This window comes from Opisthocomus hoazin, chromosome Z, assembly GCF_030867145.1.
Source record: "Opisthocomus hoazin isolate bOpiHoa1 chromosome Z, bOpiHoa1.hap1, whole genome shotgun sequence".
NCBI classification, from domain to species: Eukaryota; Metazoa; Chordata; class Aves; order Opisthocomiformes; family Opisthocomidae; genus Opisthocomus; species Opisthocomus hoazin.
In genome coordinates, this window is record NC_134454.1 from 48,876,060 (window position 1) to 48,899,198 (window position 23,139).

At 43.3% G+C, this 23,139-nt stretch overlaps 1 protein-coding gene across 1 annotated transcript in view; it reads left to right on the forward strand.

The window, feature by feature from the left end:
- Positions 1-8,087: 8,087 nt before the first annotated feature.
- Positions 8,088-23,139, forward strand: part of TUT7 (terminal uridylyl transferase 7) — a 35,462-nt gene continuing 20,410 nt past the window's right edge. The window contains exons 1-10 of the mRNA XM_075447317.1: positions 8,088-8,175; positions 10,140-10,666; positions 14,814-14,989; positions 15,556-15,672; positions 17,309-17,486; positions 17,916-18,004; positions 19,047-19,098; positions 20,899-20,968; positions 21,837-21,963; positions 22,718-22,837. Of these exons, the coding sequence (XP_075303432.1) occupies positions 10,171-10,666; positions 14,814-14,989; positions 15,556-15,672; positions 17,309-17,486; positions 17,916-18,004; positions 19,047-19,098; positions 20,899-20,968; positions 21,837-21,963; positions 22,718-22,837 (1,425 nt within the window). The 5' untranslated portion in view covers positions 8,088-8,175; positions 10,140-10,170. The remainder of the gene's footprint in view (positions 8,176-10,139; positions 10,667-14,813; positions 14,990-15,555; positions 15,673-17,308; positions 17,487-17,915; positions 18,005-19,046; positions 19,099-20,898; positions 20,969-21,836; positions 21,964-22,717; positions 22,838-23,139) is intronic.

The following is a 23,139-nucleotide window of genomic DNA, read 5'->3' on the forward strand; positions in this document are numbered from 1 at the left end:
TTACTCTGATGCTGGGATATTGGGGCTAGCAGTCAGGAATTAGAGGGTAAGGAAGCCTGGCAGCTAGGATCATTTGCTAAGGGTAAGGTGATTGACAAAGGAATTGGAAAAACGGTAGAAGTCCTCGGTCTTTGGCTGTGACTGCTGTAAAGTGTGAAGGACCAGTATCCATTCAAGGAAGAAGTTGCAAACCCCCAAAGCAAATGGACTGCCATTGAGGGAGGTATCCAGTATCTGAGGGATTAGCTGTGGTGGAGGTGACTATAACAACCTGGATGACAACCATGTATCCAAAGACCCAGATGAAATCCAGTGCAAGTGGTGCATGTGGCGAAAGTTCGTACAAAGTGCACAGACATCGTACGCCAGCACCCTGCTGATAATGAGCTGGACAGACACAGAGGCACCTACTATGGATGGACTGGCCAGACAACTACAAGAATACAAAGATAATCTCACTTCCTCCCTACAGGCCTATGTCTCAGCTGTGAAGCAACTGATCCAAAAATTATCTGAGCAATCTGAGACAGATAGGTCTTCCTCACCCACACCAACCAATGTCTCAGCTATTAAGAGTCATCCTATTTCTGTTCAAGGGCGAGGGTACAAGTGGCACACACCTATGCTTCTCCCTGCATGACCTGGGGGAGGACATGAGGAAGCGCGATGGTGAACCTACCTGGAGACTAGAAGGTTGGGTACAGGAACCGCAAGGAAAAACAACAGCCAAAAGGCATCCATCGAGGAAAGTTACTGCTCCAGTGTCTGTTGGGATGAGCAGAAGAGCTGATTGTACTTTTGACACCAATGAAGGGACTTCTGTTTTGCAGTTACAAAAATCAAGTAATGAAGACTCCAACCAGGAATAGAGGGGCCCTGCCTTCAGCCTGGCAGAGGAAAGGGACAACCAGGTTTACTGCACTGTGTGGGTTTAATGGCCTGGCACATCAGCCCCAAAGGAGTATAAGGCTGTAGCGGACCCCAGTGCACAGTGCACTCTAATACCATCAGATTACAAAGTGGCGGAATCCATCCGTATTTCTGGAGTGACAGGAGGATCCCAAGAACTGTCTGTGTCAGAGGCTGAGGTAAGCCTAACTGGGAATGCATGGCAAAAGCATCCTACTGTGACTGTTCCAGAGGCTCCTTGTATCCTTGGCATAGAGGAGTACCTCAGGAAAGAGTACTTCAAGGACCCGAAAGGGTACCAATGAGCTTTTGATATAGCTGCCTTAACTACAGAGAAGATTAAACAGCTATCTTGCCTGCTCTCTCAGAGGATCCATCTGTGGTGGGGCTGCTGTAGTTTAAAGAACAGCAGATGCTACCTGCTGCCATGTCAGTGCATCAGCAACAATATTGCACCAGTTGAGACTCCCTGGTCCCCACCCATAAGATGATCTGGTGACTGGAGAGTTGAGGAGTGATCAGGAAGACTCATTCACCCTTTAACAGTAGCATATGGCCACTGGAAAAATTCAGCAGGGAGTGGAGGCGAACAGTAGACTATCACAGCCTGAACGAAGTCACACTGCCGCTGCGTGCTGCCGTACCAGGCATGCTAGAACTCCCGTATGAACTAGAGTCAAAGGCAGCCAAATGGTGTGCAGCAACTGATATCACCAATGTGTTTTTCTCAAAACCTGTGGCAGCATAGTGAGGCCACAGTTTATTCTCACTTGGAGGGGTGTCCGGTGCACCTGGAACCAACAATTCCATGGTGGAAACACATCCCCACCATTTGTCATGGACTGACACAGGATGCACTGGGACAAGATCAAGCTCCTGAACACCTGCAGAATATTGATGAGACCATCACGTGGGGAAACAGAGCAGAGGAAGTGTTTGAGAAGGGGAGAAGAATAATCCAGATTCTTTTGAAAGCTGGTTTTGCTATAAAGCAAAGCAAGGTCAAAGGACCTGCACAGCAGATCCACCTTTTAGGAATAAAATGGCAAGATGGGCATTGTCATATCCCTATAGATGTGATCAATAAAATAACAGCTGTGTCTCCACCAATCAATAAAAAAAGAAACACAAGCTTTCTTCGATGTCATGAGTTTTTGGAGAATACATATTCTAGGTTATAGTCTGATCGTATACCCTCTCTATTGACTGACCTGGAAGAAGAATGACTTTGATTGTGGCCCTGAGCAGCAGCAAGTCTTTGAACAAATTAAGTGGGATATAGTTTGTGCAGCAGCACTTGGGCCAATCTGGACAGCACAAGATGTGAAAAACATGCTTTACACCTCAACCAGGGGTAATGGCCCCACCTGGAGCCTTTGGCAGAAAGCGCCTGGAGAGACTCAAGGTCATCCCCTCAGGTTTTGGAGCTGGGGATATATGCGGTCTGAAGCCCATGACACTCTAACTGAAAAAGGAGTATTAGCAGCATATGAAGGAATTCAAAACACATTAGAAGTAGCTGGTACTGAAGCACAGGTCCTTTGACACCTTGATTGCCTATGCAGGGCTGGATATTCAAAGGCAGGGTCCCCTCTACACAGCATGCAACTGACGCTACATGGAGTAAATGGGTCATGCTGATAACACAAAGGGCTCGAATGGGAAATTTTGACTGCCTGGGAATCCTAGAAGTGATCATGGACTGGCCAGAGGGCCAGAACTTCAGAGTGTCACCAGTGGACATGACTAGTGCTGAAGAGGCTCCACTGTTTAATAAATTACCAGAAAAGAAGAAGAAATATATCCTGTTTACAGATGGATCCTGTCATACTGTGGGAAGAATTCAAAGATGGAAAGCTGTGGTGTGGAGTCCTACACAATGAGTTGTAGTAACTGCTGAAGGAAAAGGTGAATCGAGTCACCTCACAGAAGTGAAAGCCACCCAGGTGGCTTTAGATACTGCTGAACAAGAAAAATGGCTAGTACTTTGTACTGACTCATGGATGGTGGCAAATGCTCTGTGGGGGTGGCTGCAGCAATGGAAGCAGTGTGACTGGCAGCGCAGAGGTAAACTCATCCAGGCTGCTGAACTGTGGCAAGATTTTGCTGCTGGGGTGGAGAACCTGGCTGTAAAAGTACATGACATAGTTGATCGCTTACCCAAGAGTCAAGCCACTGAAGAACATCGAAGCAATGAGCAGCTGGACCAGGCTGCTAGAATTGCAAGGATTCTGGTGGATCTGGACTGGAAGCACAAGGGTGGAGCTATTTATAGCTTGACAGGCCCATGACGCATCGGGACATCTGGGAAGGGATGCAACATACAAATAGACTCATGATCGAGGGGTGGACTTCACTATTGACACCATTGCACATGTTATCCAAGAATGTAAAATTTTTACCCATACTCAAACAAGTCAAGCAGCTAAAGCCTTTTTTTGGTATAGATGATGATGGCTGAAATATCAATATGGAGAAGCCTAGCAGATTGATTATTATCTCACAGCACCACAAACCTGCTGTGGTAACCACCATGCTTACAATGGTGGAAGCAACTATGGGATGGCTGGAAACATACCGTGTGACCCATGCCATTGCCCGGAACACTATCTTTGGCCTTGAAAAGCAAGTTTTATTTCAACACGGCACCTCTGGAAGAATTGAATCAGACAATGGGACTCATTGCCAAAACAACCTCATAAACACTTGGGCTAAGAAGCATGGCATTGACTAGGTGTATCACACCCCCTATCATGCACCAGCCTCTAGGAAAGCTGAATGGTACAACAGACTGTTAAAAACTACACTGAGAGCAAAGGGTGCTGGGACATTCAAGCACGGGGATTCACGTTTAGCAGAAACCACTTGGCTAGTTAACACTAAATGAGCTGCTATTTGACCTCGCCCTGTCCAGTCAAAACCCCTGTGCACTGTGAAAGAGACAAGGTCCCTGAAATACATGTAGGGAATTGGCTGGTAAAAACAGTCTGGATTATTCCTTCCTCAGGAAAGGGCAAAACTGTTCATGAGATTGTTTTTCTCAAGGATCTGAGTGCACGTGCTGGGTAACACAGAAGGATGGGGAAGTCCAACGTGTACCTCAAGGTGATCTAATCCTGGGTGGAAACAATCCATGGTGTGAGTCGTACAATGGCAGTGTTACATGATGCTGTATGACACTTCTACTGTGGCTGCCATGTGTGAAATGTATTACAGCAGGAACGTCTTGCTGCTAGCCAAGCTGGCGGCAAGAGGAGGAATTCATTGCAATGGAAAAATTCATGGCCTAGTCCAAAGGGACCAGGGGTGGAAAATGTAATGGATATACCTTTCAATAGTTGTAAACCATGATTTGAGTTGCATGTTGTAGGAAGTACTACAGCAGAAACCACCTGAACCAATGAAGGACGAACCTCCCAAGAAGCAATGCAAGTGCAGCAGAGACCTCATCTGAGCTGGTTTTGGTGCTCACTTACTCCACACAAGACACCACCTCTCGTGTTCTGAGTGATCATCGTAACAGACGCAGCCCGAAGTCATAGTCCAAAGGAACTCAATGAACATATTATGGATATTTATGGACATTTCACAAACATTTTACAGTGAAAGGCATGCTTAATGAGGATGTATTGTAATAGGGTGGGACCTGAACATGACATGAATACAGGCTGGAAAATGTACTGGTTAGGGCTGGGATAGGGCTAAATCTCTTCACAGTAGCTTGTATTGGGCTGTATTTTGGATTTGTGCTGGAAACAGTGTTGATAACACAGGGATGTTTTAGTTACTGCTGAGCAGTGCTTACACATCCTCAAGACCTCTTCTGCTCCTCACGCCACCCCACCAGTGAGTGGGCTGGGGGTGCACAAGAAGTTGGGAAGTGACACAATACTGGGCCAAGTTCTTTTCAGCTGTAAATGGGTCATTTACAGTGTCTTCAGGAAAATCTCACCATAAAATATCCAGCAGACAGTTTTTCTGACTTATTTGCAAGTGGTTCAATCTTCCACTGATGTAGACAAGCAGCAAGATTTTCAATAGCAGCTTTTCAAGCTGGAGGGTGTTGCCACAGTGAAATGTTGAGGTGACAAAGACAGCAGATATGGGGTGAGGCTCCAAGAGATGGCTGAGTCACAGTCAAACCAGGCACTTCACCTTTACTTCCTACCACTCCCATGCCTGGGTAATCCCCTACCCATTAGCACCAGTGTGGCAGGTGTCCCTAATTGACCCAGTTTGTCACAGAAAACCACAGAAAACCTCAATGTTGGGGTTTTGTTTTGGTGGGGTTTTTTTGGTGGGGAAAGCTTTCCTAAAGGAAAACAGAATCTGTTGCACTACAGAAAAAAAAAAAGCTATTTTAAAAAAGTATCAAATACTTGTTTGTGCTAAGTAAATGTAGTTACAGGGAAACTGGAAATGCAGTGACTTGCTTACACTGGAGCAAGAAGTCTATGGCAGATTCAAGACCAACACTGAAAAAATTCCAGGATCACATCTCTTCAAAAATAAAACATGACGCTGTGATACCAAATAGTGTGATCCATTCTTTAAGTTCAGTCTTATCACTTGTATGTATCTGGCTCATTTTCCTTGATTTAGTGAGTTATACATTTTTAACATTTTTCAGTTTCTCCCTCTTGTTATCTTTTATTCCAGGTAAATCTAGCAAGATCTGCCAATTCTCTTTTCCATTTTGGTATATTGGTATTCAGGACACTAAGTTTACTTTTCCCTACAAAAGCTGACTAATTGTGTCTTTGTGCTACCCACTTAGAAAAAAATCTCAGCTAATTGAAGTTTGGGTCTTCCAAGTATCATGTGCATTTAGGACATACGATCCTTTTAGCTCACTTCCACTTGTATTTGTGTGAGAATAGATAATGCTAGTATAGGAGTACACAATTCTCTCTCTCGTTGAAATCTAAAACAGAATCCGTGAGTTTCATAAAAACAACAGGAATTTTAGTTTTGTAAAAGCAACAGGAACTTTAGACAGTCCTGCATGAGTGCGCTAGTGAGGTGCTTCCAAAAGACCAAACATTGCTTGACCCACTGCAGTCACTGGGAAACCTGCTGAGCCTGCAGCCACTCCAACAACTTTATGGAAGAAGGAGGCAAGACAGGGCTCAGAAACATTTCTGTGCTTGGCTCCCCAGCCACACCTGCTTACAGCAACGCTTTTGGTAAGTTAAGCTATCCTTCCACATCAGGATCTCTCCGGGAAGCCTCTTGCCAGGAGGCTTCTCTTATTTTGAAGGGGTCACACAGGGGAAGGCAAAAGCAACTTCCAAGTGCTGACACAAAGCACTGGGCTGTAAAGCTATAATGTCCTGTCTTTGAAAGGTACCATAAGTAATTTCGGGAAGTCTCTACCTCCCCTCAAAATCTGCATACTTATACACATTTTGCTAAGGAAGTCTGGATTGGAATGGGAAGGTGAATTCTCCTGAGGACTGTCTCATGAATTGGGTTCAGAGCACTCTTCTTCATAAATATGGATGCAAAACAGCAGTAGGAAGAGATGCCCCTAAACTAGGCAGTGATTAGGTAATGAAGAAGGCATGCAAAAACAGGAGGAATCATAGAATCATAGAACGCTTTGGATTGGAAGGGACCTTTGGAGGTCATCTAGCCCAACCCCCCTACAGTGAGCAGGGAGATCTTCAACTAGACCAGGTCGCTCAGGGCCCAGTCCAGCCTGACCTTGAATGTTTCCAGGGGTGGGGCCTCCATTACCTCTCTGGGCAACCCTTTCCAGTGTTTCACCACCCTCACTGTAAAAAATTTCTTCCTTATATCTAGTCTAAATCTACCCTCCTTTAGTTTAAAGCCATTGTTCCTTGTTCTGTCGCAACGAGCCCTGCTGGAAAGCTTTTCCCCATCTTTCCTGTAGGTCCCCTTCAGATACTGGAAGACTGCTCTAAGATCTCCCCGCAGCCTTCTCCAGGCTGAACAGCCCCAACTCTCTCAGCTTTTCTTCATAGGATCATCTTTGTGGCCTCCTCTCGACACGCTCCAACAGCTCCATGCTGTAAGACGAAGAGGCTGAGCAAGTACAAGCAATATTCATGAAATCCACAGCTTGCTCAGTTCAGTCAGAAGGATAGTGTACTGGTAAGAGAAGTTTTTCTTCTGCTGGAAACCTGGTATGTGTCCACGTACCCACCCGCCCCGATTTTTCCCACTTTCTCTAATTTGTGTTTCTGTTTCTCCTGAGTGATGTGCTCTGAACATTTGCCACTTTGGCGGGAGTGGTTACTTTGATGAGACACGCAGACTATAGGGGGTCAGGTTCAGTAACCACCAGGGTGGTAACATCTTCAGTTCTCCACCTGGTCAAGCAAACGACATTACTTTCAGGGACTGTTCTGCAGCAGTCATATTGTACCATTCTTGGCACAATAATAATGTTACCAATCCATTGGCAGTGGATGCCAATCCATTTATTTACCATGGCATTTCGTAGCATCTTAGAATGGTCTGGATTGGGAGGGACCTTAAAGGTCATCTAGTTCCACCCCCACTGTAGCGAGCGGGGACATCTTCGGCTACATCGGGTCGCTCAGAGCCCCGTCCAACCCGGCGTGGAATGTTTCCAGCGATGGGGCATCTACCACCTCTCTGGGCAACCCCTTCCACTGTTTCACCACCTTCATCGTAAAAAATTGCTTCCTTAGTCTCAACCCAACCTCTTTCGGTTCAGAACCACCACCCCTCGCCCTACCGCTGCAGGCCCTGCCGGGAAGCTTGTCCCCATCTCCCCTCCAAGCACCGGGAGGGCGCGCACCGCCAGCTCTCCCCGCGGCCAGCTCTCCCCGCGGCCAGCTCTCCCCGCGGCCAGCTCTCCCCGCGGCCTGCTCTCCCCGCGGCCTGCTCTCCCCGCGGCCGCGCCGCGCCGCGCCGCGCCGCCCGCCTCCCGCCGCCCTCGGACCGTCCCCGGGAAGGCGGCCCGGGCGCACTCCCCGCGCCTCCTCCGCTCGGCCGCGCTCCGCGGAACGCCGACCGCCGCGTTCCGCCAGATGCTCGGGGGAGCCCCCCGCACCGCCGCCGCCGCTCGGAGCCCGCCCGGCGGACCGCGCTCCGCCGGGGCCGAAGGGCCCGGCGCGGGCCGGGGGAACCCGCGGAGAGCGGGCGGCGTGGAAGAGGGCGGGGCCGGGCTGCGCTGCCGGAAGACCCGCGGGGATCGGCCGCGCGGAGGGACCGGCGCCGTTTCCGCCACGGCACGGCGCGGGGCAGCGGTAGGAGGCGGGCCGTCGGCGGCCGGTGAGTGCCTTTCTCTCGGCGGGTGGTGGCCGGTGGACGGGCAAGGCCTTCTCCGGTAGCGGCCGGTGTTCCCTGGCGTCCTCTGCCCCTCGCTCGCCCCTGCCCCTTCCCGGGCCTGGGCCGCGGCCCGCCGTCTGGGGCCCGCCACTGCCCTGCCGGCTGTCCCCCTGCTTCCGCTGGGCCGTTCTGCGGGCCCTCGGTCGCTCGTGGGAGGCGGGAGGACCGGAGGGAGGGGACCGGTGGGCGCCGGGTGGGAGCTGGGGGGTCCCCGGCCTGCGTAGCCTGGTTGCCTGGCCTGGCCTGGGCGGATGGGGGGGGGGGGGGGGGCCTGTGTGGCGACGGCACCGCCTGGGTCCCGCCGGCCGCTCCCGTCCCCGCGGGGAGGCCTGTCGGCCCCCGGCCGCGCCGCTGCTGACCCCGCCGGCGCAGCCGCCCCCGAACCCCGCCGGGATCCGGAGGCGAGCGTGAGGCCTGACTCCGGAGCGTGTGGCGTCACCCGGGCCGGCGCTGGGCGCCGCTCCGAGGGGGGGACGCGGGACTCTGGGGCCAGCCGGCGTTAGGTCGCTCCGAAGCCCGGGTCTGACAGCGGCTTCCTCCCTGAAGTAGCAGGCAAGTTCGCTTTGTGCGTTCAGAGCTTCGCTTTGGGGCCCTTGGCTGGAACCGCTGCGTGACCGCAGTCAGGCGTAACTGGCTGCCGATTCGGGTCTTTAGGTCAGGAATCCTCCTTGCTTTGTCTCTGGTGTGAGAGCAAAAGCCCTCTCCTGCTTAGGAAGAGGATAAACCCTAGAAACCTTAAGCCTATGGGAAGCAGACACTGAGGTGTGTACGGATGCCTTTGGGGCCTACAGAACGTAAAAGAACATTTAAGAAAATTGGGTACTCTGCTCTCATACTAAAGGCAACAGAAGGGCGTTTTCTGCTGTTTAGGTGCTGCTTGTAAATGCCCTGCAGCGTCCTCTGCATCCTTAAGCACATGCGTGTCTTTTAAAAGAGAAAACCTTTTTTGGTTATATGTGGCTATATTTAAATCATACAATATTCAGTGTCGATGTGACCACTGCTTCTTACGTGCATTTAGCCCGCCTCTTGCAGGTGACTCCCGTTGTCACAGTCCACATGGGTTTATGCTAACATTAGAGTTGTAGCTCACTGGAAATGTTTCACAGTAAGAACATGGATGTGACCAAGTGGCGGGGTGGGTAGAGCAAATCGGTAGCCCAGATGGTTTAGACAGTACTAAAATAATATGAAATATGAGTGCTTAATACCCAGTAATATGAGACCTCAGAATGGTGGTCTAGGTAAAACATGCATAGTGCACTGGGAGGTGCAGCATTGTTTCTTAATCGTTGAATCAGATTTTACTGACAGGTGGATTGCTGCTCAACTTCTACATCTCCATCTCCTCTGACTGCAGTTTTCGTTTGTAACAAGGTGGACGGTGTCTGCTGTGGGGAAAGGGGAATATTCAGATGATGACTTTCAGGCCATCCTTGTTATTGCCTCCTACTTGTTCTACATGCTGCAGAGTTCCTTCAGCCATTCTTTCAAAGCTTTCCTGTACTGAGCTGAGAGTCTGATGTGGACCTTTAGAAGTACTTATCTGTCCCAAAGTCATCTAGACCTTAATGCCCAAAGAAGCTGTAGGCTGTCTCTGCGTTTTGTGAACAACCCATAGGTGTTAGACGTTTTAAGGAGAGAAATCTAGCTGAGTTTTGAACCACCTTTTCATAAATTCATAGAGTAGTTTGGGGTGGAAGGGACCTTTAAAGATCACCTAGTCCAACCCCCCTTCAATAAGCAGGGACTTTTCCTTGGTTGCAGCAAATTTTGCTTTCCACCAAGACTTGCTTGCCTTGATGGCAATTACAGCGACAGGGCTTTGATTGCTGAGAGTTACATAACAGATAATAACCAGTGATTATCACTTGATCAATTTTAAAATGCAACATTTTAATTTCTAGGTGGGAATCACCAAATTGAACAGCAATAACCATGGGAGATGCTGCAAAATCTTGCTTTGCCAAACAAAATAAGGAACAGGAAATTTTGCATCCAGAAGAACTGAAAGCAAGTCCCTTAAAGAAAGACTACCGAGTTATGAATGAATATGGAAATGGCCATAGCAATAAAATAGATACCAGCCTGCAAAAGAAAATGGGAACACCAGGTCGTTACGGAAACAGTCCCAGGCGAGCACCACGTAGTGTTTTCAGTAGCGCAAATTCACTTAAAAACACAAGTTACAGTCAAGGGTCAAAGTTAAATGATACCCAGAGAGACCACATGATGAAGCGGGTATCTCATGACCACCGTGGTTGTTCTGACAGCTGGAGAGAATACAGATCTGTTGCCTGGATTCCTGCGCATAACAGAACAAGGAAGAACTCTTTTCATGAGCTTGAAGGTGCTGGAAACAGGAGTGTAAGACGACAGCTGCAGGAAGACCTAATGAGTGAAGACGTTCCAGACATGCAGAAAGGAAGCTCTGGTAATCAAAGTGTTTGGGGTTTTTTGACGTGGCTGTCCAGCAGAGTGGCTTTCTGTGTGTGTTACTGAAAAGTAAAATTTCACGATTCAGTTTTCTAGCAAAAAATCATTTTTGTTCTGTCGTATATTGCAAACTATTGACTGTACTATACTGCAACACTTTAAACAGATTGCTACAGTAAACGATACAAAACTTGTATAAATTGTGTTGACTTCGTAAGTTAGGTTATAAGTGGTAGGAATAAGTGGATTGCAGCATCTGTCTAGGGTCCCTGTTCGCAGTTTTCCAGGTACAATGTGATTGAATCTGTCAAGGCTGATAAGGGATGTTTCAGTTAAGTTGACACAGGGTAAGATTTTGGAGCTACCGATGAGGTCTGTGTGTCATTAATTTTGTGCTTTTAAATTTGAATATGCTGTGGAGCTGGTAGCAACTGAATGTGGAAAAGCAGGAAGGTCAATTAAAATAATTTTGCCCAGCTGGAGAAATGACTTACATATAGGATGAAATTCAAAAGAAATGTGTGCAGACGCCATTGTTTTAAGTAAGAATGTCAACTGCACAAATAAAGGACAAAAACTTATTATAAAGTAGTATTTTTTTCAGAGAAGAGCGTGAAATCATAGTGAATCAGAAGATGATAATGAGTAGCCAGTGTCATGGTGTTGTGAGGCATGAAAACACTCGCAGCCTGAAGTACTGCTTTTTCTGTAAGTCTTTAGTAAAACCAGTTGCAGTACTCTGTCCAGCTTTGGAATCCTGCTTGAATGAATAAAGTGGACAGTCCAAAGAAGGGCAAGAAGAATTCTAGGGCACATAGAAAACAGAAACTACGTAAACTGTAAACAATCCCCAATCTTTCTGCAAAAGGAAAGGGTAGGGGAGGCATGATAACAGTCTTCAGCCGTTTAGAAAGGTAGTAAAATTCCTTCTCTCTAAATTGGAGAGATGTGAATTTGATGGGTGGACTGTTCGATGGGTAGGGAATTGGTTGGAAGGTCGCAGCCAGAGGGTAGCGGTCAATGGCTCTATGTCCAAACGGGTGCCAGTGACAAGTGGTGTCCCTCAGGGGTCCATACTGGGACCGGTGCTGTTTAATCTTTTCATCAGTGACAGACAGTGACATCAAGTGCACCCTCAGCAACTCTGCAGATGACACCAAGCTGAGTGGTGCAGTTGACACGCCAGAAGGATGGGATACCATCCAGAGGGACCTGGACAAGCTGGAAGAGTGGGCCTGCGTGAACCTCATGAGGTTCAACAAGGCCAAGTGCAGGGTGCCGCATCTGGGTCAGGGCAGCCCCCAGTATCAATACAGGCTGGCGGATGAAGGGATTGAGATCAGCCCTGCCAAAAAAGACTTGGAGGTACTCATGGAGGAAAAGCTGGACAAGAGCCACCGATGTGCACTCGCAGCCCAGAAGGCCAACCATATCCTGAGCTGCATCAAAAGCAGTGTGGCTGGCAGGTCGAGGGAGGGGATTCTGTCTCTCCACTCTGCTCTGGTGAGACCTCACCTGGAGTCCTGTGTCCAGCTCTGGAGCCCCCAGCACAAGAAGGACATGGAGCTGTTGGAGCGGGTCCAGAGGCGGCCACAAAAATGGTCAGAGGGCTGGAGCACCTCTGCCATGAGGACAGGCTGAGAGGGTTGGGACTGTTCAGCGTGGAGAAGAGAAGGCTGTGGGGAGACCTAATTGCAGCCTTTCAGTACCTGAAGGGTACCTATAGGACAGATGGAGATAATCTTTTTAGCAGGGCCTGTTGTGATAGGACAAGGAGTAGTGGCTTTAAACTAAGGGAGGGTAGATTTAGGCTGGATAAAAGGAAGAAATTTTTTACAGTGAGGGTGAAACAGTGGAAGGGGTTGCCCAGAGAGGTGGTAGATGCCCCGTCCCTGGAAACATTCCAGGCCAGGTTGGACGGGGCTCTGAGCAACCTGATCTGGTTGAAGATGTCCCTGCTCACTGCAGGGGGGTTGTACTAGATGACCTCTAAAAGTCCCTTCCAACCCAAAGCATTCTGTGATTCTATAAAAAGCTGATGTAGTAATCTGGCTTGTGTCTTTCAAATAGATGGGACACAAAGCAATGGGACTAAAATTGAGCAAGAAAGGTTCAGATGAGGAATAAAGGGAAAGTTTCTAATGGTAGAGCTAGTGAAGTACTGGACAGGTTGTCTCGGCGGCTCATGCAGTATGTACCTGAAGGCCTTTAAGAACAGGTTAGATGAGCATTGCTCAGGATTGACAAAGTTCCTTTCATCCTGCTGTGAAGCACGGGCATGGCATAGCTTGCCTCTTGAGGTCCCTTCATAAGCTGTAATTCTGTGTCAAGTAGCAAACAACTACTGAAAATGTTTCTTTTAGCATTTCCTTTTACTTGAAATCTTTTATGAAGTTGTCCCTTTCCATTACTTTTATGCCTTTTTACTGTAGTTCATAAGGAGGCAGGTTACCAAATCTGAGTCACGGATTTTTCTGCAGGAGCTTTAACTTTAACTTGCCCTTAGTGCTTTATTTAGTCATTAATGTATAATTAGATTGTGACCTCCATAATTACCAAATATTAGAAGTATTTATTTGCTTTGTAATTTTAAGTTACTTAATAGTTACAGAAATAATTGGCGAGTAGGTAGTTGTCACGTGCTGTCCTGCAAAGATATTAATTTAATGCACATTTTTCTCTAAGTTGTGTCTGCGCTGATCAGTAAAAAAGTAGTCACAATAACTGTGGCAGATCTTAGGAGTTTGAGCAGGAGAGTCAGCATGGAAGATCAAAGGCATGTGTAAAGTTCAGAAACTTAGTCTCCTGTTTCTGCTTCTTGGAGCTTCCTTTGGAGTACTGTCCCTGCAACTTATTTTTATTCCAGCATAAACTTGTGCTGCTGCGGAAAGACCATTCTTGTCCTGTTTCTGTTTACAACACTGGCACGCGCATGCTGTGTAGTAAACTGAATCAAACAACTGGTTGAAAATAACACAAACAGGGTGTTTCCCTTTTGCCAAATTTAGAGACAAAAATGTGGTTGCGGAAAAGAAACTTTGTAAATCTATTTGGTAGAGCACTTGTGGTTTATCTTTTTTTTTTTTTTTTTCAATTATTACAAATTAAATCCTCATGCTATGATAAGGAGTTGGGAGTCTAAGGAGGTTGTGTAAACTTTCTCAGAAGCAGGGAACTTTAGAAGTTCCATGCATGGGAATATCCTGTATCGCTGTTCAAGTGAAAGGTAAGATGTGACCTAAAGTCTTGTGATTACCTGGCCTGCATATATTCATTCATGAGGTTATTTTTACAGGTATTCGTTGGACCAGTAGCAATTCCTGCTTCAAAATGATGACAGAGTTTGCTTGAAAGTAGAAGTGGTATTTACATTAATTTGTTCTAGAACTTTTGCTGTAAATGTAACAAGCTTTCTAAGCATGTTTATTCTGCCAGTTGTGTAGCTTTATTAAGCAATGTGTGCAAATGCTTAGAAAGTTCATGACTTATTGACTTACATAGCCAATAGGGTGGGGTTTTGTTTCACTTCACTAATGATGTGAAGGCAATACTGATCCATATACTGGTTTAACTGAAAGGCAAGTGACATTAACAGGCAGTTATTACTGGTGATAATAAATTGTTGTATGTCAGCTAAGCCATGACAGTGCTATATTATAGTGCTGTTAGCTCTTCAAAATCATTCAGATTGGCCTACCTCACTAATTCTGTGGTATTTGTAGTGGTCTATGGTCAGTTCCTTTTCTAGCTAAACCTGACCAGGCATCCTGAAATCTTTGGATATATTCTACCTTATCATTATAATGACGTACAGGTATGTCTCAACAAGGCAGTGAAATCTATTGCATATAGTTTGGGGTTTTTTTTGCAAGTTTTAACAAAGCTTTCTAAATAAGATCGCTGACTGCAATGGGACAAATTAGGTTTTTTTAGTAGTTCGGAACAAAGGTACTCTAGTTATGACATAAATATACCCTCTTGCTATTGTCAGACTTGCACAGAACAGATTATAAAACCATGCATGGTAGATGATTTGTATCTTGTTTGACTTGCACGTAAGTAGAATGGTGATTAAAGAAAAAAACAAAATGCTGCGTGGTACTCTGAAGTTATTTGACATATTTGCTCTCATAACTTTTTATAAGAAATGAAGAAGCTTAGAAAACCAAGAAGATCAAGAAGAACTACAAAAGATGAGTATGATCAAGATGAAGTGGATGGTCCAGTCATAGATGAATCTGTGCTGACGGCAAAAGAACTTCTAGGGTTGCAGCAAGCTGAAGAACGATTGAAGCGAGACTGCATTTATAGACTGAAGAAGGTGCCACTGTCTTTACTTGTATAGTCCTCTCCTATTTTCTTGTCTGTAAATACAATATAGAGGGCACACTTTGAGCAATTTCTCTGACTGTAGCTAGAAAGTCTAGTTGCAGAATGGATGCAACATAGGAAGTGGGTGCTGTTAATGAGTTGTCAAGAGAAGGCACGTTATCCTTTGGTTTTTACTATAATAGACCTTGGTTTTGCAGAAATTTAAGCACAAAAAAAATGGCTGCTCCTTTAGTTCATGAGTTGACATCGCATCACTAGATGTTGGGACAGTGGACCAGAAAAGTCTTATTGTATGTTTGTTCAGTTAATATATTCTTCCATGGGCACTGGGTATTCTCCACTGTAAAAGACAAGGTATTGGGCTTGATTGACCCAGTACCACCATTCTTCTGGCATTATATTTGATATGCAAACATTTTGACTGTAAAGATGGAGTTAGGAAAGCTAAAGTGAGTATTTCTGGATTTGAGAGTCATTCAATTTAGCAAGGTTATTAAATGAAATGAAGATAATATCTTTCTATATTTTAGGGTTTTTTTACTATCTTTATTTTAGCAACCTCGAAACTACCCATCGGCAAAATATACCTGCAAATTGTGTGATGTTTTGATTGAGTCGGTTGCTTTTGCTCATAAGCATATTAAAGAGAAAAGACACAAGAAAAGCCTAAAGGTGAGTGAAGGACAAGAAAAAGTATAAAATGCAGATTTTTGTAACTGTCCTCGCCCTACTGATGACAATGAAACTGCAATGCTTCTAAAACCATTCCACACTTATTTTTTACCATGTTTGAATCTTCTTAAAAACTATTACTTAGTGATACTGGTAAAAAGAATAAATTTGGGACTTGGACTTTACTTCTGCCCTTAGCTTTGGAATATAATTTGTACTTTTTCATGCCTATTATTATTAAAAGTAGTCCTCATTTAGTGCATAAACCAGTAACATTTTGTTAAGTGACTGAACTTTAGTAAAAAAGCTGTACTGACTCTTCTGTTTTGCTGTTCTATGGTTCTCCTTGTTGACTAGTTATGTGTGTCCTTCTTGGTGTATGTTTCATAGTCTCATTTCAACAATGAACGAGTTTTGATCAACTCCAGCGCAATGAGGAGTAGCAATAAGCAAATATAGTTGGTATGGCAGAATTGGAAGTTATAACCTATATGTCAGGGTGAAGATTTCAATTTAGAAATACTGTAAATTAAATTAAGAACTTGCGGAGTATTACTGACTTATTTATATGTGAAGGAAATAATTTTGTTTGGAACACAAACATCAGAATAACTTCCTTCATAACCTCAATTTTACTTTCTATTTTTTTTAATTAAATGTCTTCTATTCCTTCTACTTTCTCAGCTTGAAGTGGACAAAAATATTTGTCTTCTGCAGGTTTTCTATTTCTTCCTTTATAACTCCTACCCTGTCCCACTTCACAGATGTCCTGGTTTTGGCTGGGATAGAGTTAGTTTTCCTCCTTGTAGCTGTTGTGTTTTGGATTTAGTAGGAGAAGAATGTTGATAACACTGTTTTCAGTTGTTGCTTAGAAAAGCAAGGACTTTTTCCAGTTTCGCGTACTCAGCTAATGAGCAGGTGTGCAGGAGCTGGGACGGAGCAGAGCCAGGCAGCTAGCCCAAGCTGGCCAGTGGAAATACTCCGTACCATAGACGGCATGCGCAGTTTATGAATGAGGGTTGGCTGGGGGATAAGAAATTTTTTTTTTTTTTTTTTTCCCCCCTTCCCTGGGAGTTCAAACTTTTCTGAAAGTTTTGTCTTTTTTTGGGAATTTTGCAAAATTTGCAAAATCCACAAGTTCCAGGTTCCGCAGTCTCTGCTTGGGGACTGGCTGCTAATCAGTCGTCAGGTAGTGAGAAAATTGTATTGTGTATAGTTTGTTTTGCCTATTCATTATTAGTAATAGTATTTCCATTGTTGTCTTATGAAACTGTCTGTATTTCAACCCACAAGGTTTACTTTCTGTCCGTTCTCCTCCCCATCCCACTGGGAGGGAGGGGTGAGCGAGCAGCTGTCTTGTGCTTAGGTGCCAACTGTCAGGTTAAACCGGAACAGTAGGTGATGAAAGAATTGGTAACTTTTTTTTAATGTTCCAAATACATGTATATATGCCTCTGCACGCTACTGAAACCTCCTGGAGTATCTAGTTCTTTATAGATGTCACAGTTTTGCTCTTGATATTCTTGTTTCCGATTACCTCCATCGTCTGGAAAACCTGTGGTGGTGTTGCTTGGGATGAGTTCCAGCACATCAGGCAACCCAAGACATTAAAATGTCAGTCTTACTGTCTTTAAAGGAAAAGCAAGAAGAACAGCTGCTGACTGCTCTGCCTCCTCCAACACCTTCCCAGATACAAGCTATTGGTGTTGCTATTGAAAATGTAGTGCAGGAGTTTGGCTTAAATAATGAAGATCTAGAAGAAAGGCTCAACATTAAAACAGTGATGGAAAGCTTACTGCATCAAAAATTGCCAGGTATGATTTGCAATTTTCCAGAAATGCCAACTTTAAAAAAAAAAAAAAGAAAGAAAGAAAAGACCTCATAAAGTGAAAACTTCATTAAAATTCTTGGCTAGGTAAATTCTAAACTAGTATATTTAATTACTAGTCTGTTGAATGACTAGTATCAGAATGAAATTACAGTGGTGCTCATGACCTACACAGACCTGTAGTGAAAAGTGAAGATGAACAGGACATGAGGTGAGTTTGACCTCCATGATAAGCCTTAACTAGCAACAGCATGGAAGGCAGGATTCACTAACATAGTTCTATGCTGTTGGAAGACCCTTCGTAATTTCCTGTGGTTATCAAAACTAGATGTAGGTTTAAGATCTACTGACAGTGCCGTAAAGTAGCTGCAGACTTAGGTACAGAGTAAAGGCAGTATAATTCTTTTTGTTGCAGAGTGCTCATTAAGATTGTATGGCTCCTCCTGTAGCAGATTTGGTTTCAAAACTTCAGACATAAACATAGATATCCAGTTTCCTGCCAATGTAAGTAAGACCATTTTACTAAGTGTGTCTAAGTGGTTTTGAATGTTTGCACCTTTATGTATAGTTTAAATACAACTTACAGTGTGGTAGTAGCACTTCTTACGAAAATGCATCAGGTAAAATAAAGCCACCACGTTAGAGCAGTCTTAAAATCACGTTCCTTGCTTCATACACCAGTAATGGTCAGGCAGTGTAATACAGCTTTGTGTTTTATCAAATCTGCCTTCTGAAAATGCTTAAAACACCTATATCCTTCCTAGCAGTCCTGTGAGACAGATCATTATCTTTACTTTCAGATGGATTAAATGGCACTTCTGTGATCTTGTTTCTGTACTGATATATGCACATCAGAGTTTTTGATTGCTAGGTTATTTTTGAGCCATGAAATCATCTTATGTCATTTATTTGTGAAGTAGTTTCAAGTCTTGATTTGTCATGCTAGTTGTTTCTGTACATCTTTGCACTTGAATATTCAAAAACACTTAAAGACTGTCAAACGCTTTTGATTTCTATACTTAAACTTATTCCTGCTGTAGTTGATTTGGCAGTCTAATAGTTAAAACTTAGCATTTCCTCTAGGAAACAAAGATGAATATGTTATAGGGAAAAAGAATGATCCAAGTTCATAAAGTGCGTATAATTTTAAAAAGCTACAATTTCAGTCTTTGATGTGAGGTAGATCCACTATGTCAGAAGGCAGTTGTATTTAAGCACACTGAAATGGTATTTATGTTGGTGGGTTTTTTCCACAACCAAGTCTTTGATAGAGATGAAAATAGCTTTACTTACAATTACTGCAGGATCTTTTTTTTTTTTTTCTTCATTCAAATTAAGCAGAATTAGTGTTCCTTGTGATACAATTTTGGGATAACCCAGCACTAAGAGCAGGTTTTTTTCCTCTGTTGCTGTTACTTTGTTTCCTTCTTGCTGCCCTCCTTGAAAGGAAAATAGAAGTGGCCTTAGGGGGGGTGGTTTAATTTTTGAGTTGTGGGAAATCACATTTTTGACAGCTGTGAAAACAGCTTTGTTGTTTTATTGACAGATGACTCAACCAGATGTTCTCTTACTTGTGCAAGAAAGTCTCCAGAACAGTGGTAAGAAAAAACTGCTGCCTTCTCAATTCTGTTAAAGTAATACTGCTTAGCATTGTTGAATTCCACCTCTGTTGAACAGGTAAACCACGCGCTATTCTTTTTTTAGAAAGATGCGAGACTGAAAAATACTTCAGGAAACAATACATTGGCAAAACGAACTTTTGTTTGGTTTTCAGTGTTATGACTATCGAAGTCCCATTATTTGTGTTTTTTTGAGAAATTCCTAGTAGGCGGTTTTCTTCTGCGTTATAAGTGAAGATATGGTTAAACTTTGGGTAGACTGTGCTGACTTTCTTTCCCCAGACTGCTATATTAGCCATGTATAGTACAGAAAGTAGCCTAAGCTCTTCTAACATGTGATCAGAAACTTGGTAATGTATTTCCAGTGGTGGTCTCTTTTCCTGTAATAATGTGCACATGCCTGTTAGTGGAGTGAGATCATGTACAAATGATTGCATACAGATACATTTTTTTTCAGGTAATGAATACAACTCTAGGCACTAATACAGGCAAGTAAAGTTCAAGATCTTAAAAAGATGCACTTACTCAATGCAATTTGAGCATATGCAGGCAAAAAAAAAGATGGGAAACAACTCTGACCTTCTACATGCTGACTGCAAAAAAGTAGCTTTACTACTTTCTTATTTTTCTTTATGCCCACAGTTGGGAGATAAGACCGTATGGTTCCAAACATGTATATTAAACATGCATATGTTTAATGACCTAGATTTTTCTCCTAGCAACCCCCACCCCCCACTGTATGTGCATCTTCTTGTCTGGTCAAATGACAATTCAAGTCTTTGAGAATGGGATTATTGTTCAACCAGACTGGAGGAATGAAGGCCCAGATCCCGTAAGAAGTTAGGATCTCTATTCTGTTTTGAAAGCAAGCAGTAGTTGTGTTAACATCTTGTGCAAAGCCCTCTTCTGTTGAGTCAGAGGATGCAGGGACAGAGCATTAGGCGTTTGAGATACCTCAGTTCTGAAAGCAAGGTGTTTTTCAAAGCAGTCAGGTGTCCAAATGGCTAGCAAACATAAAGAAAAGTTTGTCATTTCAGATTTCTTAATTTGGATATCTGAAATTGTTTCATAGTTTCCGCTCTACCTGGCCCAGTGAAACAGTGAGGCATCAAAAAATAAGCCCAGTTTGTATCAATAAACTCCACTTAAGAGAAAGGATTGCAGTAGCATCTGTACTTCTTTAGTATTAAGATAAAAATGTAGCTTAATTGTATTTGGAAACCTATATAAAGAATAAGAGGAAAAAATGAAAATTTACACATAGCAAGAAGACATTTCATCATGTCAGTAAACCTGTTCTTTACTTACATAGACCACTTCTAGATTACCAGGGAAAATAAACTTGGATATTTTCTTTCTGTCTAGTACTGACGTAACGCTCTGGGTTTTTTTTCCTCTTTCACACTAACATTGCTTTACAGATGTCATTGGTCTGTCTGTATGCCTGGATTACTGAAGCCAGCACTTAACCAAAATAAACCTGCTTAATTATACCTACTGTGTATAAGAATTTTGAAAAGTTCCTTTTTTCTTCAGTGTTTTCTTAACGCTGCTTATCACAGAGTATAGACCATACTCTTCCCATCACGTATGAACAACTTGCTTTAAAAGAGCAACAGGATTAATCTAGCAGATGTACTGAGTTATTTGTCTCAAAATTAGTCATTTTATAAAGAATTTGAGGTGCTATCTGTACTCATGTAGTTGCATACAGTTCAACATATTTTTTTGTCAACACCGTGGTTAATGTGGCTTCTTCTTTTTCTTTCTGCCCCCTAGAATCTTTTACGGAAGTTGATGCAGATTTCCATGCTAGAATACCAGTGGTGGTGTGCAGAGAAAAGCAAAGGTCTCAGTTGTCACTTTGTGTGTTCTAATAGTATATAGCAATGTAAATTATATGTACCAACATCTGAAAAATGACGTTTCTGTACTAAATTATTACAGTTCCATGGATCTTGAAACACAAACTAACACTCATGGGCAAGTCATTCCTAGCCTAGAATAAGAGGGTAAGGGTTGTTCTGTCGTCGGCTGTGTATTTCCCAATCCTTTCAACCGTTATGGCTTCCAGCATGTACCCTTACCCTTCCATTTGGGATAACTGCTTATGCAGAAACTTTCCTTCCTTATAGGTAATATAGGTACCATATTGAATTATGGATTTCTGTAAGGGCAAGATCAACTTGCTTAGCTTCACTAATCTTTTGAGAAGAAGTGAAAGACGTTTTGCCCATTTAGTGGATATCACTTAAGATTCATGAAACATTCTATAACCACCTAGTGATACAGAAATATTAGCAGTTATTTGCTTCTACTTTGATTTTTCACTGTTTGAAAATGTTTCTTGTGCTGTGGAAATGGCATAGAAACTGTTTCCTGGTGGATGTGGTATGGGAAGATGTGTTTGATTGATGTAGGAAATTAGTACTGAGACTTTTTTTTAGTTCAGTGAATGAAGATCATTAGAAACAAATACTTAAATTTGACTTGTACTTGAAAGCACTTTTACAGAAAATTATAATGCATATTTTTTCAACCAAATCGTAAATCAAATTTGTTTTCCATGCTGCTTTTAATGTAGATGCCGTGTCTTTGAGAGGCTGTTGTCATTTCTTACAGCCCTCTGCTACACTGTATAGTGAGATGTCAGCTGACCTATGGCTGTTCTTACAAAGTCTCCAAGATCTTTTACTTTGTTTCTTTTTGGGTTTTAGTGGCCTTATTTGCAAAGTGAGTGCAGGGAATGAGAATGCTTGTCTGACAACAAACCATTTGGCTACCCTTGGAAAACTGGAACCTACTGTAGTACCTTTAGTGATTGCCTTCAGGTACTGGGCAAAGGTAAGAGTCATTTGTATTCCCCCATCTGTGAGTAAATATTGAATGAACATTGATATTATGCTGGTAAGACTGTAGGTATGGTTTAGAAAACAGCTGTTGAAACTGTCTTTAGGAAAAGAGTTGGGAAAAGGATATTTGAATTTTTTATAAATGGTAAATTTTATAGATGATAGAACTATCATTTATGTGTTCTATTGTTCCACTAAATTTCAAAAGTGGAATTTTAAGCTTCAGCCAGTGACATGCAGACTGCAAGTATCCTCTCTGTTACCAAGCAAGTGAGAGGAATGCATATGAAATGGAATTACCAGTTTCCCATAAACGTAAGCCATCATAAAAAAAAATGAACAAAAAAGCTGCTTGTTTCCATATGTAGATGAAAACTCTCTTGTGAATTAAAATAACTTGTTCCAAAACTTAATGTGCCTGCAACTAAAATATAATTTAAGAAAAACATTGAAAAACTTCTGACTTGTACTCTGTCTAGCTAAAATGACTCATCATTTTTGGAAGTGTGCTGTGTGCTCTTTGTTTTGGTAGCCTGCATTCTATGGCTATTACACTGAAAATATTATGGTAATAACATGACTCCAGTAAATACACAGGCCTTGAGAACAAAGTCCATCTCATAGGAGCTCAAAATTATCTAAGTTTCTGTCAGTATTTAATGTGAGAGACTTCTGAACAGTAGTTAAAAGAGTATTTTTCATGGTATCACTTGAAACTTTAATGACCACACAATTCGTTTCTACAGTTGTGCTGTGTTGATCATCCTGAAGAGGGAGGCTTGTCACCTTATGTGTTCGCTTTAATGGTTATTTTCTTTCTACAACAGAGGAAAGAGCCTTTTCTACCTGTCTATTTGGGATCATGGGTATGTGTATTAATACATTGAATAGTATGAATGACAGGACGAGTCATTTGTGGTGGTGTGTAACCCGTCAGCTGCTTGCTATTGTCAGCAAGCAGTAAGCCAGCCATTTCTGCAGAAATTCAGAAAGAATGTGAATTCAGCCAGACTACACCTAACCTTTGTATGCTTGGCTATAAGGATGCAATTCACGATCCTAGTCATTAAGTGCTCTGTTGCCCCTTTTGTGAGAAAGGAGAGCTGGGCATTGAATAATGCACTTCATAAAAAACTATTTCCTCATTTCTTTGGCGTTCGTTCCAGGC